This window comes from Phaseolus vulgaris, chromosome 9 (assembly GCF_000499845.2).
Source record: "Phaseolus vulgaris cultivar G19833 chromosome 9, P. vulgaris v2.0, whole genome shotgun sequence".
Classification (NCBI taxonomy): domain Eukaryota; kingdom Viridiplantae; phylum Streptophyta; class Magnoliopsida; order Fabales; family Fabaceae; genus Phaseolus; species Phaseolus vulgaris.
Genome location: NC_023751.2, coordinates 10,148,144 through 10,165,162, shown reverse-complemented (window position 1 = coordinate 10,165,162; position 17,019 = coordinate 10,148,144). Strand labels below are relative to the sequence as shown.

Genomic DNA, 17,019 nt, shown 5'->3' with positions numbered 1-17,019 from the left:
GCCCGCACTGAGGCCGGCGGGAAGAAAAACAAAGAAGAGAAAGACCGCTAGGGGTGGCTGAGTCAAAGAAATGACCGACGCCAAGATAATCGGGATCGGTCAATTCAGTTCTCAAGATACACACCCCTGACAATCGAGAGGGGGAGGATTCTGGACGAGACTCCCAACGCTGAGTTGATCCCTCCTCCAAAGAAAGTGGCCAACCCAAACAATGTCGACCGAGGAGTGTCAGGCTCTAAAGGATAAGATCGAGGAACTTATCCAAGCTGGGCACCTCCGCCAATTAGTCAGGAACGGCCGAGACGCACCCCGCCAAGCGAATCCACCCAGGCGGACGAGGTCACCTCAACGTGGTCGAAATGACCGGGATATCAGAGGCGACCAACAACCCGCGAGGGACAACACCCCAAGGGAGGTCGATAGGAGAGGTAACCGAGAGGTTATCAACACTATAGCCGGTGGTTTCGCCGGGGGAGGAAGCACGAACAACGCCCGGAAGAAACACCTACGGGCGGTACACCAAGTAAATGCGGTGGCATTCCGACCGAGGATGTCACTCGTCACCTTCACGGATGAGGACTTCAAAGGCGTGCATTACCGCCAACAAGGTCATACTCAATGAGCTGAAAAAGCGTCTGAGCAAGGCAAAAGGCCGATGGATCGAGGAGCTGATAGAAGTACTCTGGGTGTACAGATGCACCCCAGACTACCATGCAGGAGACACCCTACAACCTGACATATGGGGCCGAGGCCATGATCCCGGGCGAGGTGGGCGAGCCCACCATACGAAGGCAGATGTTTAACCTCACCCTAAACGAGGAAAGTTTAGCGGTCAACCTCGATTTGGTAAGTGAATTTCGTGACAAAAGCATAATTCGGGGCACCGCTTGAAAGATCCGGGCGTCAAGGCGATACAACACAAAAGTCCGGTCGAGGAGCTTGCAGAAGGCGACCTAGTCTGGAGGATGCGCGACGATGCGAGAAAAAATGAAGGCAAGTTCTCGTCCAACTGGGAGGGACCTTTCCGAGTCGGAGAAGTCGTAAAGGGGGAACTTATCACTTAGAGTGGCTTTTTGAGAAAATTGTACTAAGGACGGCACGCACCTCAAGTTTTATTACAGCTGAATTAACTAAAGTCACACACTCTTTCCTCACCCTACCAGGGAGGTTTTGACGAGGCGTTTTCATCAAAGTACTAGCACTGTGCTCCTGCAACCCTTGGCTCGGTCTAGATGAAGCCTTAACCGGCATACCCTGCCAAGACCGATCAACTAGGTTTGGTCTGGATGGAGCCTTAACCGGCATACCCTGCCAACACCTCTCTCTCAGCTTGGTCTGGATGAAGCCTTGATCGGCATATCCTGTCGAGACCAACCCATTAGGTTTGGTCTGGACGAAGCCTTAAACGATATACCCTGCCAACACCTCTCACCCGACTCGGTCTGGATGAAACCTTAACCGGCATACCCTGCCGAGACCGACCCATCAGGTTTGGTCTGGATGAAGCCTTAACCGGCATACCCTGCCAACACCTCCCTCGGCTCGGTCTGGATGAAGCCTTAACCGGCATATCCTGCCGAGACCGACCCATCAGGTTTGGTCTGGACAAAGCCTTAAACGGCATACCCTGCCAACACTTCTCTCTCGGCTCGGTTTGGATGAAGCCTTAATCGGCATATCCTACCGAGACCGACCCATCAGGTTTGGTCTGGACGAAGTCTTAAACGACATACCCTGCCAACACCTCTCACTCGGCTCGGTCTGGATGAAGCCTTAATCGGCATACCCTGTCGAGACCAACCCATCAGGTTTGGTCTGGATGAAGCCTTAACCGGCATAACCTACCAACACCTCCCTCGGTTCGGTCTGGACGAAGCCTTAACCGGCATAGTCTGCCGAGACCGACCCATCAGGTTTGATCTAGATGAAGACTTAACCAGCATACCCTGCTAACACCTCTCTCGGCTCGGTTTGGATGAAGCCTTAACCGGCATACCCTGCCGAGGCTGATCCATCAGATTTGGTCTGGATGAAGCCTCAACAGGCATACCCTGCCAACACCTCTCTCTCGACTCGGCCTAGCCGAAGCCTCAACCAACACACCTCCGGCTGAGACCGATCGATACACACCTAAGTTAACATCGTAACTTGGCACAAACAAACTCACACACAATCACAGGTAATGGCCGACCGACCATTCAACTTGTTCGATTAAACAATCACAGTTAATGGCCGACCGACCATTCAACTTGTTCGATTTAAAGCAATCACAGTTAATGGCCGGCCGACCATTCAACTTGTTTGATTTAAAGCAATCACAGTAAATGGTCGATTGACCATTCAACTTGTTTGATTTAAAGCAATCACAATTAATGGCGCCCATTAGAATAATATAAATAGCACACATCTCAAGGAGTAAGGTATGTCATTTATTACTGTTCACCTACCTGAGAGTTGACCACCCGCTTTACTGACTTGAGCGTCGGAGTGCCTTCGCATGTACCCCCATCATCCGGTGTTCACCCGAGACCGAGTGTTGAAGGAGAAGCAGGAGGACGAGAAGAATCCCAGCTCACCACCCAACAACCTGACCGACTGAAGGAAGGAGAAGAAGACTTCAATAGTTCTCTAGGTCTCATCTCCCTAATAAGAACATATTGTAAAATTTACTTGCAAATGTCAAGTAAAGTCAAATCTGAAAGACACATGAGAACAACACAACTTAAAAAAAATAAAAATCAATTTAAGTAAAAATCACACTGTTCAAGACACACAAAATTATGTAAAATGAATGAAAAAAAAGTAAGCAATATTTTACGCAAAATATTATCTTTTTGTTTAATAATTTTCTCTCTCAATTTTGTTGCACTTTGACATCTAAATTTTTAAAAAATTCCCCTAAATATGTTATTTTTGCCTACTTGTTCTTTTACTTTAGTTATATGTTCCCATACTTTAATATTTAAGGAAAAAAACATTCAAACTCACTTCAACCAATATTTTATGAATCAAACACGTGAATACAGATGAATACAGTACATTGTAAAACTTTCACTAAAAAAATTATTAAATAACCAAAAATTTAGAAACAAAAGTCACTATATTAACTATAATCTATACTAATTTAAAAATTTAAAAAATTATTTATATTTAAAGTGATTTTTATTATTAATAAATATTTATAAAATAATTTTAAAATTTGTATATAAAGTGGGTTTAGATTTAGAATTTTAACGATAAATATTTTACATTCTAAATATAAAGTAGTGAGTATCTAAAATCTTAGAATTAATGGTTAGAAAATAATTTAAAAATAATTTTATAAATTTTTATTAATAAAAAAATTACTTAAATATTAATAAATTTTTTAATTTATAAAATAATTTTTAATTTAATCAAATAATAACTAATTATTTTGAGTTTTAAAATTATTTTTTTATTTAATGATTTTTTTTTTGTAATGTTTATGAAATAATTAACATTTTGATTTAACAAACAACCAACAAGAAAAATAAAAAAATGTCCGAACACCTGATTAAAATGGACTCTAAATAAAAATTAGAAACAAATACAAAGGCTGAACGGGATAATAAATAGATCTCATATTCAACGTCTCAAAATTTAAGGAAATTTTTTAAAAACAAGATAGAAAATCTTATGGGATAAACAAAAATGTAAAGAACAGTGTCACAAAGAAGGATTGATAATGTCAAGTTGAGAATAATTGACACACAAAATAGGAATTCTTTAGTAAGAAGCTAGGGAGGTTCAACACAACAACCACGAGAAATCAATCCTTACAATTGGCATAAACTATTTTTTTTTATTCATGTCGACTACAACTCTAAAATTTCTTTCATTTATAAACTAGGTTTCCCATAATGAGTTCACTAAGACTTAAATGATCACTATTGTTTAGAGATTGTGTTACGATTATTTGGTGTAATCTAGTGACTTTACTTATTGATATTGGTTGGATAAGGTAATTTCGGTACTTGAATTTCTCTAAGCAAGATAAATAATTGGTTAGGGATTACTACCAAAAACTCATTAAATAAAAATAAAGTTTAAAAATAAGAAATAGTTAATTATTATATTAAATAAATTAGATAATATTTTAGAGATAAAAAATTATTAATAATAAAAACTATTTTTTTAAAATAAAAGCTCATGTTAGACATCACTATGCAACTTGACATCTCAGCTGACACCTCAAGTCACCACAATCATTTGTCATCGCATGAAAAAATATTATTAAAAAATAAAAAAATATGAGAGACTAGACCAAAATATATTAACAAAAACGATACATAGTTAAACTATACATATTCATAAAGAATTCTAAGAACATACTAGATGGTAGCCTATTATACAAATGAAAACATTCTCTATTAATAAATATTAAATTAGCTAACTTATTAACACACATTCCCTTCACGAAAAATATGAGTAATCTAAACATGATTTTCTCACAGTAATTAAGACAAGTATTTTATCATTTACTACTTTACATATTAATAATTTTTTTAATCTTAAATATTATTTAATTTAATTAACATAGTAATTATTTTTTATTTAATGATATTTTTAGTAAATATAAAGTTTTAAATTGTTTCTTTAAGTGTTAGTCATACCCCATTATACTAATATATATTTATCTTATAAAAAATAGTCAACTGTACTAAAATTTCGTTAAATTTTATCAAATTACACTCACAATTATTGCTTTAGTTCCTTATAGTGATATCCTTTAAAGGAGTGAACGTGTATATAAAATGAGGTCCATGTATAATATTTTTAAAACTTAAAAGTTCACATGTGTAATACTTTTAAATCAAATAAGATATTTGTGTAAAATAAAAATAAAAAATTTAAATGTAATTGGGGAAAACTTCATAAGGTGTAAATAAAATTTATTTAAAAAAATTATTGTGCCTTACACTCATGTTAGATAAAATTGCGTAGTTATCTAACCGGATTATAATGTAAAAATTGTCAATAAAAAATAATGTAAAAAGTTAAAAATGAACATAATCGGTTACTTTATAAGAACAAAATGCAAAATGCAACACACAAACGACATGAAATTGAACAAACTAAAAAAAAAATAACAAATAGAAGGAAATGAAATAAGTCTATATGTCTAAAAAAATAAATAACAAAAAATAAAATTAGGTTATTTTAATTTGTGATGGCGGGATACATGGATAAAATTAAGAGAAGAAAATGTTCACAATAGTTTGGATAATTTTGAGTATGTGAAAGGAGAAATTGGAAGGAAACAAATGGAAAGAGAAATGAACAAAATGTGTGAATACATTATAAATGTTGTGGTTTTTTTTATCCATTTCTATTCGTAGGATGTTGCTTATAGAAATGAATAATACTCTCTTTTTAATATTTATTATCGGTTGTTATTGTAGACTTTGTCTACTTTTCATAAAACTAGACCGTCTATCCTTTATAAAAATAAACTATTTACTTTTTGAATATGATTGATTGTCTAGTGTTTTTTTTTTCTTTTATTGGTTTATACCCTGCTTTTCCTTCAGGTGATTTTTCCTGCTACTACAATTTTTCTTCTTGACAAAAAGTGCTACTCTACTCATCCATGGATGTCATGTTTGAATATGGTATTAGAGCGAATTAAGTCTCCATTTGCTTCCGTCGTTTATTCTTTCCTTTTCTTTATATATTAGGATCATTTTTTACTCCTCTTTTCTTCATTTTGTTATCATGAACAACATCATCAAGGATGTTATTTAAAATGCAATGAGTCCTTATTATCTTCATGCAGGTGAGAACCCTTCAATGGTTTTGGTTAGTCTGCAAATCAATGGTCATAACTATCATTCATGGAGTAGAACTATGAAATATGTCTTAGTATCTAAAAACAAGTTCAAGTTTGTTGATGGCGACATAATGGTTCCATAATAAAATGTACCTCTTTATGAAGCATGAGAGAGATGTAATATGACGGTAATCTTATGGATCACTCGTGCAGTCAGTCCACAAATAACATAGAGAAACATATACATTGATAATGCAAAAATTATTGGGAGGATCTAAGATAAAGATTCCCTAAAGGAGATCTTTTTAGAATTTTAATATTCTTCAAGAAATACTTTCAATGAAGAAAGGTGAGAGAAATGTTCCTGAGTTGTTCATTGATTTGAAGATATTATGGGTGAAGTTTGAATCTCTAAGACTGATTCCACAATGTGTTTGTGAAGTTAAATGCAATTGTGATTTTATAAAATTTTCTTCTAAATATAACTATTCTGAATATGTGATTTGATTTCTTTAAGGATCTTAATGATACATATGCTACTATCAAAACACAAATTCTTCTTTTAGATTTGTTGTCCATTGATAAGGGTCAAATTGTAGTAAAATTCATAGATCATGTAATTTTTGTAGAAAATGTGAAAACAAGTGAAAAATATACCAAAAGCTCTCAAACTCCAACTACACCTAAGACAAGGAATAAAAGAGGAGATAAACATAAATCTTGCAGAAAAATTAAAAGAACAAGAAACAAGGATGGAGCAAAAAGAATCAATCTGACTAACATGAAAAATGGCTAAGTGGGTTGAGTGCAGATAACAAGCTTAAAGAAATCACAAACTATACTTTGTTTTTAACATTCACCGTCTACTATTACTGTACATCGTCTACTCTTTGTAAAATTATATCATTTATCCTTTGTAAAGATAGACCATCTACCCTTTGTAAAAACAGACTGTCTATTCTTTCCTTGCTTGTTTCTTTTCTCTATTATCTCATTCCTTTCTTTTACTGGTTTATACCCTGTTTTTCTTTCACGTGATTTTTCATGTTAATGCAAATTTCCTTCTTGACAAAGGACGCTACTTTGATCGTCCACGAGTATCATGTTCCAATAATAAATAATGTGATGATAAACGAAGAAATAGGTAGAAGGAAATGTAAGACTTTAATTACTCCTAACTTTACTAACAGAAAAGCCTCTTTTTTGTGTGTAAGTGCAGGGCAAAAGGCCAAACAACAGAAAAGCATAACATAAAATATACATAACATAAACTCTGACACTGGAATCTAAACAACTATAGAGGTCATTAAGTATCCTCTAGCATAATCCTCATACCTTCAAACTTGCAAGCAGCAAAAGATGGCCGAGTTACATATATGTTACTACACTCTACTTTCATCTCTTGTGTGTGTGTATATATACACAAAGTGCTTGTACAAAGCTAACCTTGAATTCGAATTAACAATTCAAGTGAATCATTCGTACCCTTAGGTTTATCTACCTAACTAGAGAGAACTTCACTTGGTAGCTATGGATTTGCAAAACCAGGTTTAGAAACTTTGTTGGGGAACCAAAGACCAAACTATATTCTTGTCTTTGGCCCCGCACCTAAGGCCATCTCTTGACAGAAACGATATCAAGAGACGAAATCAAAGATATCTATAAACTAGTACATAGTATATAGCATCTTTGGTGAAGCAAAACCTCCCAAACTCACATATCGGACTCTTCAATTTCTGTTCTTACAACAAAACTGGGAAATGCCAATGTAATATCCCTGCAACATGGGAAGGAGACATGCATTAAAAAAAAAGTTTTCTGAAATTCCAGTTACTGAAAAAATAAGGTTCATGGAGAACGAATATACTAACTTCAGATAAGGAAGAGTCATATTCTTTATCAAGGATGGATGTTTGGACACAAATGCTTTCCACTCATCTTGATCGATCTTTCCATCACCATTTATATCAGCATCACTGAAAGTCTGTGGGTAAGAAGGTAGACAACAACGTGAGGAAGGCCAAGTTCAGAGGGAGCTCATCTTAGAACTTAGAAGTAACAAAAATAAGGTAAACTTTCTGTTTTGTGAACCTTGTCCACAATGCTTTCAATCATATCATCTGAAAGCTCAAGATCCGACTCGTGCAGAAGTGCCAATACCATCTCCTTCAACTGCAGAGATAAACCAGACCATTATGCTAAACAGTGAAAGCAATGGGTTGATGTAAACTTATACAGAGCGAGCATAAATATATGTATCTATCTATGAATATGGATAAAGCTAAAGAAACATAACGTAACATTAAATTAATAACCCCAAAAAAAGAATTCAAATTGTGATTTTAACAAGGAAGGAAAACCTTACCTCTTCTCTTTCAATAAACCCTGTCTGCCTCAGATCATACAGCCTAAAAGCAACTGCAAAACCATTATTCCCAATTTAAAGAAAGGTAAGTATCTTGTGGGTGACTGAAAGCATTAATCAGTGCATATACTTAATATAGGAAAATCCAAGACTAGAGGAAAAGAAGAAATTAACATGAAATATTTATGTTGTTGGAAGGTCAATCTTACAAGTAATTTTGTCTTCTAAAGGTGCATTTGGGTGAAAAACTCCCAATGATCGAACAAATTCCCCGAACTCAATGACCCCATTGCGCTTGAGATCAAACAAGTCAAAAATCTGTGGAGAAACAAATTTGAGTATGCATCAGAATCAAAAGAAGTTATATGACTGTAAATGTAGAAAAAAATAATACATCAGATAAAAAGATTTCACTGAAACAAGTAAGCAACTTCGGATACTGTAAGTATAGCACATAGTCTCCATGAACTTTACGGTCAAATAATCTTAAACTATAGAACATGGATTAGATTTACAAACCCTATCTGCAAACAGATTTTTCTTGTTTTTATTCCTGAATAGTGCCAACTGGAATTCTTCCTGGAATGCAAGATGATCAAGAAGTAAATCATCAGAGAGATTACTTAGGTGTCGACTTTAAGGACATCTCATCCAAACACTGGAAAACTTAAATGCCTAACTTACCCTGTGAATAAGATCATCTTCAATAATTGAATTGCTCAACTTCTTGTAGAGTTCATGCAAGGCTTCTACTTCACTAACAGTAACTAAGAAAGCAAGAAAGAAAGATTCTTTTTATCAGCTTTGAAACTTAATATTGAAATCATAAAGAATGACGAATTACTCATTAGGAGGTTTCAACAAATAGTTCTGTTAGAATCTTATAAACCTAATAATTGAGGATATTAGGATTAAGTAGATTGATTATATATCCACTGCTACTGTATTTATAACATTCTAACAAGTTGTATAAAATATAAACACTTCGAAAGTTTGTGATTATAAAAACTTTTTCTATAAACATTTCTGTTCCTTTTATAAACAATTAATTTAGAATTTCCCTGACCTTGAACTATCCTTTGCGGAAAACATAAAACAAAAAACAGAGTAAAGAAACTATCCGTGGCAAAATGAGGTACTGCTGTCTACGAATTGCATGTTAACTGTATATAAGGTGAAGAATCAGATTTCAATACTTCGATGCGCCTATAGAAAGTTCTACAATATTGAACAACAGGGCCATATTTTTTCAGACATGATCATTAGATTATAATTTGTCAAAATCAACTATCAGTAATTAGGAGTAATCTGCGTCAGTGAATTTGGAAAGTTTCAGATTTTGTGCTTATTCTGTATTGTACATAAAAAAAATGATCAAGTCTCAGGCAAACTAAATCATAAATTGAATAAATTTACAAAATTGAAACTGGAGATGAAATGCCCCTAAGAGTTTAAGATCAGTGGGTTAGTAAAAGGACCTTGATGGTTCTTAGCAGAAACCAATCGAAACTTGAACAGCAAAGCAGCAAGGATTTACCATTCAATGATGGATCATGATACTCACAGGGTGTCTGAGATGCAAGAACGGTGGGTTCCTCGTAACCTGGTGTTCCGGTTCTCTTTGAAGTTGAATAGCAGCAGCCCATTAAAGAGAACTGCAAAACTCTCTTCCAAATTCTTTGACAAACGATGGATTCATTCCAGGGAAGGGCCTAAGTTTTAATCACATTCATCTTCAGGTTCAAGACAATTCACTTGTGATTGAAAATTGGACAGAAAACATACATAACATAATTATATAAATTTTTACAACCATCCAATGTAAATTAAAAATTCAGCCACAGATAAATTGCGTGAAGTTGACTAGAACTTTAAAACAAAAATATCTTAATTTTACTTTCCAAGTTTTCAAAAATGTCAAATCAGACAAAGGAAGAAAAAACTAGCCTCTCCTTGTGTATTTTGGGAAAAAAAACATCAGATAAAACAACTCTGATGACCCAAACATGCTCTTAGATTCAATGGACAGATCAATTTTTTACCCTTCTTTGTAATATTTCTTTTCAGATCTTTTAACGCATTTCTCTAGTCTCGAATATAAAAAAAAAAAAAAAAAAGAAGATGAACACACACTAATTAAAAAAAAAATCTAACCTACTCTTCCTTCAACTTGATATTAAGAATAACATTTTTTTGTTTTTATTCAATACCGGATAATAGTCAACTGCTCTCAAGAGTGAAAAAAACTGTAATGAAAACATCATAACACACCCCCAACATGCATATTTTTAATACACTTCCACTGTCTTAATTTTACTTTTGAAAAATTTAACTGATGGCTCAAATTCTTTTTCCAAAAGGAAAAGGACATGAAAAACAAAAGAGATAACAATCCATGTTCTCTTCGTAAAGAAGGTATTTAAAAGCCATGAGAGGAGCTCAAATCAAAATCAAAATAATGAAGGAAATAAAAAAATCAATTCTTACAAATAAAAAGGGAGGTGGTAACCAAAATCAATGAGAGAACAGTAGCAGCTCGCTGAGTCGTATTCATTCACTTTCTATATTTTTCCAAGATCGTTTATTAACACTTGAAATAATTTTCAACTCCTAGTAACAGAAAAAAATAAATTATATAAAATGATAAAAAAAAAAATTTAATATAATATTTTAAAAAGAAAGTGCCTAAAAATTATTTATATTTAATCTTGACCTCCTTTGAGTAGGCAAAAAATGGCAATATACTGAAGGTTGTATTGTAGGTGACGAATCTGACGAGCATATACTACAGTTAAAATTCTAAGTTAATATTAAGTAGTGGTGTATCTCAACAGTGGAGAAATGGAGAAAGAAGAAAACAGGGAGGAAGAGATAATTTAGAGGAGACTAACCTGTTAAATATGTTGGAGTTGAATGAGGATGAAGATGGCGCAGGAGAGAAGAAGTTGTTTGTGAGGTTTATTTATACTTGAGATGCAAATTCACTTGGGGAGTTGTATATTTTATTTATAATTAATGAACCACCAGACTATAGAGTTTTCTTTTTTTCCTCCTATTCCACCTGCTTTACAATAAGTATGCAAAACATCCATCAACTATTTAAACAAAAAATACTTTCTAAAATGTTGGATTTAAGTTATAAGCCTGAGATTAATGTTTATTATATCTATTTAATCGATTTGTTATTGTATTTTCATGATAAATTTGATTTCTTAGGACAAATTTTATGGAATAAAATCATTTTTCACATGTTTGTATTTGATTTCTCACTCGATTATATCATAGAAATTTTCATCATATTTAGATTACTTTTATGCAATAATCATTAAGTCAAAAGTATCTCTTTGCTAGTACTAATTTTTTTATATCACATCCTCGTAAAAGAATGTATTTCAATCGATCACATTTTATTCAAACATAGACAACCGCTTAAGTGATGAAACTTGTTGTTTGAACAATTAATTTAACACTTCCAATAATAAAGAGGATTTTTTATAAGAGTTTTTGTTTATTCAAGTTATAACTTATTGTTTAAATGATTAAACATGTTACTATATTAACTAAATTATATATTATTTTAGAAATTAAAAAAATTATTGATATTTAAATTAGTTTCTATGGTTATTTATAAACTAGTTTCTAAATTATTATCTAATTAGATATTGAGATTTTAGTTACCAACTTTAGAATCTAAAATAATTAGTAACTAATTAGATACCTGTTAGAAACTATTTTATAAATTTTATGAATAATATAAACTACTTTAAATATCAATAATTTTTTTGTCTCTAAAATAATATTTAATTTAGTTAATATAGTAATTAATTATTTTTTGTCTTTAAAATTAGTTTTTATTTAGTAATTTTGTTACCGTTTATGTTTATTCCACCAAAGAGCACCTCCATTAAAAAAACTTGGAATCTTAGAAGAATGAGAAACCTTATCCTAAGGAAAAAATTTCTATTAAGTTAAACCTTATTTCAACTATCCATTAGCTCACAGCTCTATAAAAAAAATAGTTTAAAAAGAAGTTAGAATATTTGAGATTATAAAGAGATAAAAGGAAGGAGGACGAAAATATTTTAAAAAAATAAAAGAGTTGAGATTGTAAAAAGATAATAGTTTTAAATAAATAAATAAAGAATTTATAAGTTTTATAATGTAATGTAGAAATACAATTATTAATGTTCGTCAACTATGAGCTTTCAAGTTTCAACTTTGTCGTCTAATACTTGTAAAAGTATTTCGTTGGATGAAAGAGGCAAGGATATTATTTAATGACGTTGAAGATCTTTGTGCGGAAAAACATGAAAAGGGAAAAGGGAAAAAGGAGAAAGGTAGAAAAAAAGTAAGAAAAAGAAAAAATGTCAAAAAAAGAAACAATGAACAGAAGAAAAAAGGGAGGTCACAGCTGTGCAGATATCTACAGTGATAGCTTTTTCATTTTCATATTTGTATTTGATTTAACAACCACTATAAAATCTATAATACTTTTAAATTACTTGTTTTAATTTTATGACTAAGTTAAAACACTTTAAAATAAAGGATTTAAAAAAAATCACCATATAGAAATTAATGCATAAAAACTATAAAATTCCACCAATATAAATTCATAACATATACTCAAATTCTCTATCCACTTTCATATATTTTCCTCTATTTTCATATATTTTTATTTTAATAATATCTTTTTAGTATAGTGGGAGTAAGATTTTTTTTCTTTGCTTTTAAGTGGTAACTGATATTAGATATTAATAATAGATAAATTTTGTGATATTTTAAAAAAAAATAAATAAAGTATACTTAATCTTCTCACCAATTCTTTCACATTCTCAAATAATAAAACTATTATGTGAAACCGAAAATGAAAAAGGATGTATAAAATGTTAGGTGTAACTTTTTTATTTAAAAAAACTAATGTTATATCTCATTTAAAATTATTTAGAAAATAAAAAAAATTAAAATCAATTTTTTCAATTAATATAAATATATGAAAAAGGAATTTACGAAGCTTATATTAATGAAGCATATATTAATAAGTCGACAAACCCATAACTTGTATAAAATACTCAACTATAAGTGTTAAGGAAGTCAACATATTGCCGCAACTTTATAATCCGGCGTTCAAAACCTAAGTCGAAATTTATATTTTAACCTAATCCATAAATTTAAACTTTAAATTAATATATTTACTAAATAAATGTCTATTGGAATTATTTGACCAAAAATGCCTATTAAAAAGTTTCTCCGACATTTAAACAAGTTATCATATGTTTTATTATTTCACGACAGAATATAATAAGATCGTATGTGCTTGAATTCATCAACCTGTTATTTGTACTTCATTTGACTTTAAAGATAATTAAATAATAAAATAAACTTATTAAAAAATTCACGATATCTTCATATCTTTAGTTGATCTAAAAGCATATTAATAAATAAAAGTCTATGGACTGTTTTATGTTAAAAAGTTAATTAAATTCATTCATTTATACTCTAAGCTCGTCTGACTTTAAAAAGTTATATGGAATATGTAAACTGAATTAGGCGAGTTTATTTAAAAAGGGTTTATTTGTAAAACTTAATCCGAAAGCTATTAAAATAATAAAATCTTAATTTAATTAAATTATAACCATCTCATAAATTTTAATATTTTTAATTAAATTTTTATTAAAATATTCATTCTATTAATTAATTAAAATAATTTTAATTTTTATTAAGTATGTTCCGTCAATTACAATTCATTATTTTTATATTTTTGTTTTTATTTCATTCATCAATTTAATTATTTTATCTCAATTTTTTTTTCAATTTACTATAATCTCTTTATTGTTTTAGTTCTAATAATACTCTTTTTTTTAGGATAGTGAGGATAATGTTTTTTTCTTCCTTTTTAACTGTGGTTGTTTATAATAGTTGATGATTGAGGTAAGTTTTGTGATGTTTTTATTGATGATGATTGTATTTTTATTTGCTTATTTTTTTTATTTTTTTGAAAATCACAAAACGTGAAAAGAAAATAACAAGGTGCAAAAATAGTATAAACCTAAAAAAAAAATCGCACTGAGAAATTTCAAATACAACGAATTTTCTCGTCAACCTCTTACACACACTCAAATTTTACATCACGTGTTCAATCTGCAGTTGAAGAAGAATGGAGGTGTTACACCTAAAAGAAGGAATGTATGCAATTGAAAGGAATGTATTGATGCACGATGCAACTCAGAATATATTTCATTTAGAATTATTTAAATTTTGAGAAAATATTAAAATTTATTTTTCACAATTAATATAAATGAAGAATGAGAATTAGTGGAGAGAGAATTTAACTTCTAAATATTGCTTTCAAATTTTTGCCGCGTTTCATATTTTATTTAAGTAACAGATTTTATTTTCGTCCATCTAAAATAGTTAAACGTTAGTTTTTGTCACTCCAAAAAGTTTAATTAATTTTGATAGTCTAAATTTAAAATGTATCGGTTGATAGAAATATTGTTATATATTTCTCTTACTTTTTTTAACAATATATCTCCTTCCTCATTAAATTTACACTCCAAATACATAATCATATGTAAAACTTCCCCAAACCTTTTGGTTGGATACATATAAATAAAATATATTAGTTTAGCACCCGTAAATTATCCGGACTTGTTTTTTTTTTATATGTATAGGTATGATCCTATCTCTATAACAAAAAAAAAGAATAAATGTTTAATTTGGTATATGAGATGTTATTAATTCAATTATTGAATGTTTATTTTAGTCTCTAAATATATAAGACTATTTTGTTTTTAAAATATAATTTTATGAATCAAATTATGAGTAAAATACAAACTATATTTACCACAAAACTATGATATTAGGGATTAAATTCACAATGTCTCATAAGTTCAACAATGTTGTATTTTGTGTGTGTTCAGTTATGATTCATGATATTCCTAATTTTTTCCCATTAGTTTTTAATGAGATGAGATTGATGATATTTCTTTTATAAAAAGTTTTCATGTTAGACATCATTATGCTACTTGACATTTCAGCTAGACTAATACATCAAGTAACAACAATCATTTGTCATCACATGAAAAAAAAATATTATTAAAAGATAAATAAATACAAAATACAAAAATATGGGGGACTAGATCAAAACTCATATGTTAACAAAAACGATACATAGGTAGACTATACCTATTAATAAAGAATTCTAAGAATAGACTAAATGGAAGTCTATTATACCAATGAAAGGATTAATTATGAATAAAACCTAAATTAGCCAACTTATCCGCACACGCATTCCCTTCACGAAAAATATGAGTAACCCTAAACCTGATTTTTTCACAATAATTAAGACAAGTATTACATCGATTACGAAGCATACAAGGAATATTTGTCCTAACAGTAAACACAACACAAACCAAGGTAGAGTCACATTCCAGTCAGGCATTAGTAAGACCCAACTTTTGAGCTTCCTCCAAAGCATATATAACTCCATAAAATTCAGCAACCAAAGCAGTCTGAACGTGAAGAAACATAGATGAAATTCCAATAAACTCTCCCATACTTCCACGGAAAATACTTCCACAAGCGGCAAGATCTCGATAATTACTCTTTCTATTTTGTAAGTGTAATTTAAGATAATTGGTTTTGGAAAATCAAGAAATATCACTACAACAAAATCATGAAATATAAACAATAATTAGTTGTTATAGTGACTAAATTAAAGAGAAACAAAAAAAAATGGTTTCTAAATCAGTTTCATTATTGTTAAATAGTTTCTAAATTGATATCTGATTAGCTATCAAGGTTTTTAACTACCAATTATTTAGATTTTAAATTTGGTAGCAAAATTCTTGATTGCTAATTAGATACCAATTTATAAACCATTTAAAAATAATATAAACTAATTTAGAAAAAAATATTTATTGTTTATTTATTTTACATAATATATTGTTTAATTGTTAAGAAACATTTATGCATATTATAGGTGATTAACATAAGATTAATTTTATTTAAAAAATATATAATAAAAGAAACAATTAAATTTAGATAAGACAAAATAATAATAATAATAATAATAATAATAATTTATACATCTATACCTATATATAAAGGAAATTTCTCATTATAACCGTTTTTTTTACGTAAAGTTTTTTCGATTTTATCCTTATTTAATATATCTCATTTTATTAGTATAAGGAAGTATTTTGTCATTTTATATGAATTACTTAAAAAATAAATTTATTTTTAAATTTTTAAATTAATATTAATGTATCCGGTCTTTTCTTAATTTCTTATTTTAAGCCAACAATGTAACAGTGCTTTTCTTTTTAAAAAAAGACAGAACCCTCCCCTTGCACGCTTTTTTTTTTTCTTCTTCTTTTCTTCCTTATCTCCATCTCTCTCTCTCTCCATATTCTCTTATCTCCCTCTCTCTTAATTTTCTCTTCCAATCTTCATCTATTTTAGAATCTGATCGGACCACGTTGTAGCTGGCGAGTTAAGGAACATTTTTACCCGATCAGATTTTTAAACAGAGTAAGTTCATTTTTACTCTAAATATCCTTTGTTCTTTGTTTTTCCTTAGAATTTAGTCATCAATATTGGTGGGGTCAGTTGAGAAGTTTAATCCTCTCAACTTATTCTACTCTATACTGAATTTTTGTTATGTTTGGATAACTTGCATTAGGCCCGTAAATCTTGAAGCTTATCCAGACCGTGGGAAATAAAATTCTAAAAGTTGCTTGGAAAGCAAGCAATTGAGGTAAGGGAAGCTAAATTTAATTTTTTAATAGCACTCTAGGATAGAAGATCTGAATGCGGAAGGGACGTGGTCCCAATATTCAATTTTTCATGTAAGGATGTTGTG

At 30.7% G+C, this 17,019-nt stretch overlaps 1 protein-coding gene across 9 annotated transcripts; it reads right to left on the bottom strand.

Annotated features, from left to right (window-relative positions):
* Positions 1-7,031: 7,031 nt before the first annotated feature.
* On the bottom strand, positions 7,032-11,183 carry LOC137820735 (calcineurin B-like protein 4). Of its 9 annotated transcripts, XM_068624963.1 has the most exons (11): positions 11,048-11,088; positions 10,870-10,941; positions 10,644-10,766; positions 9,694-9,868; positions 8,841-8,923; positions 8,676-8,735; positions 8,366-8,474; positions 8,157-8,209; positions 7,883-7,963; positions 7,663-7,775; positions 7,032-7,568 (listed from the first exon to the last, which is right to left on the bottom strand). In XM_068624963.1, exons 4-11 carry the CDS (start codon positions 9,800-9,802, stop codon positions 7,505-7,507), a joined length of 672 nt encoding a protein of 223 aa, XP_068481064.1. In that variant the 5' UTR covers positions 9,803-9,868; positions 10,644-10,766; positions 10,870-10,941; positions 11,048-11,088; the 3' UTR covers positions 7,032-7,504. The 9 variants fall into 9 exon arrangements, with proteins under 9 accessions (XP_068481064.1, XP_068481058.1, XP_068481059.1 ...); XM_068624957.1 differs by lacking the exon at positions 10,644-10,766 and having other exon boundaries at positions 11,048-11,062; XM_068624958.1 differs by lacking the exon at positions 10,644-10,766 and having other exon boundaries at positions 9,721-9,868; positions 11,048-11,062.
* Between the last annotated feature and the right edge of the window lie 5,836 nt (positions 11,184-17,019).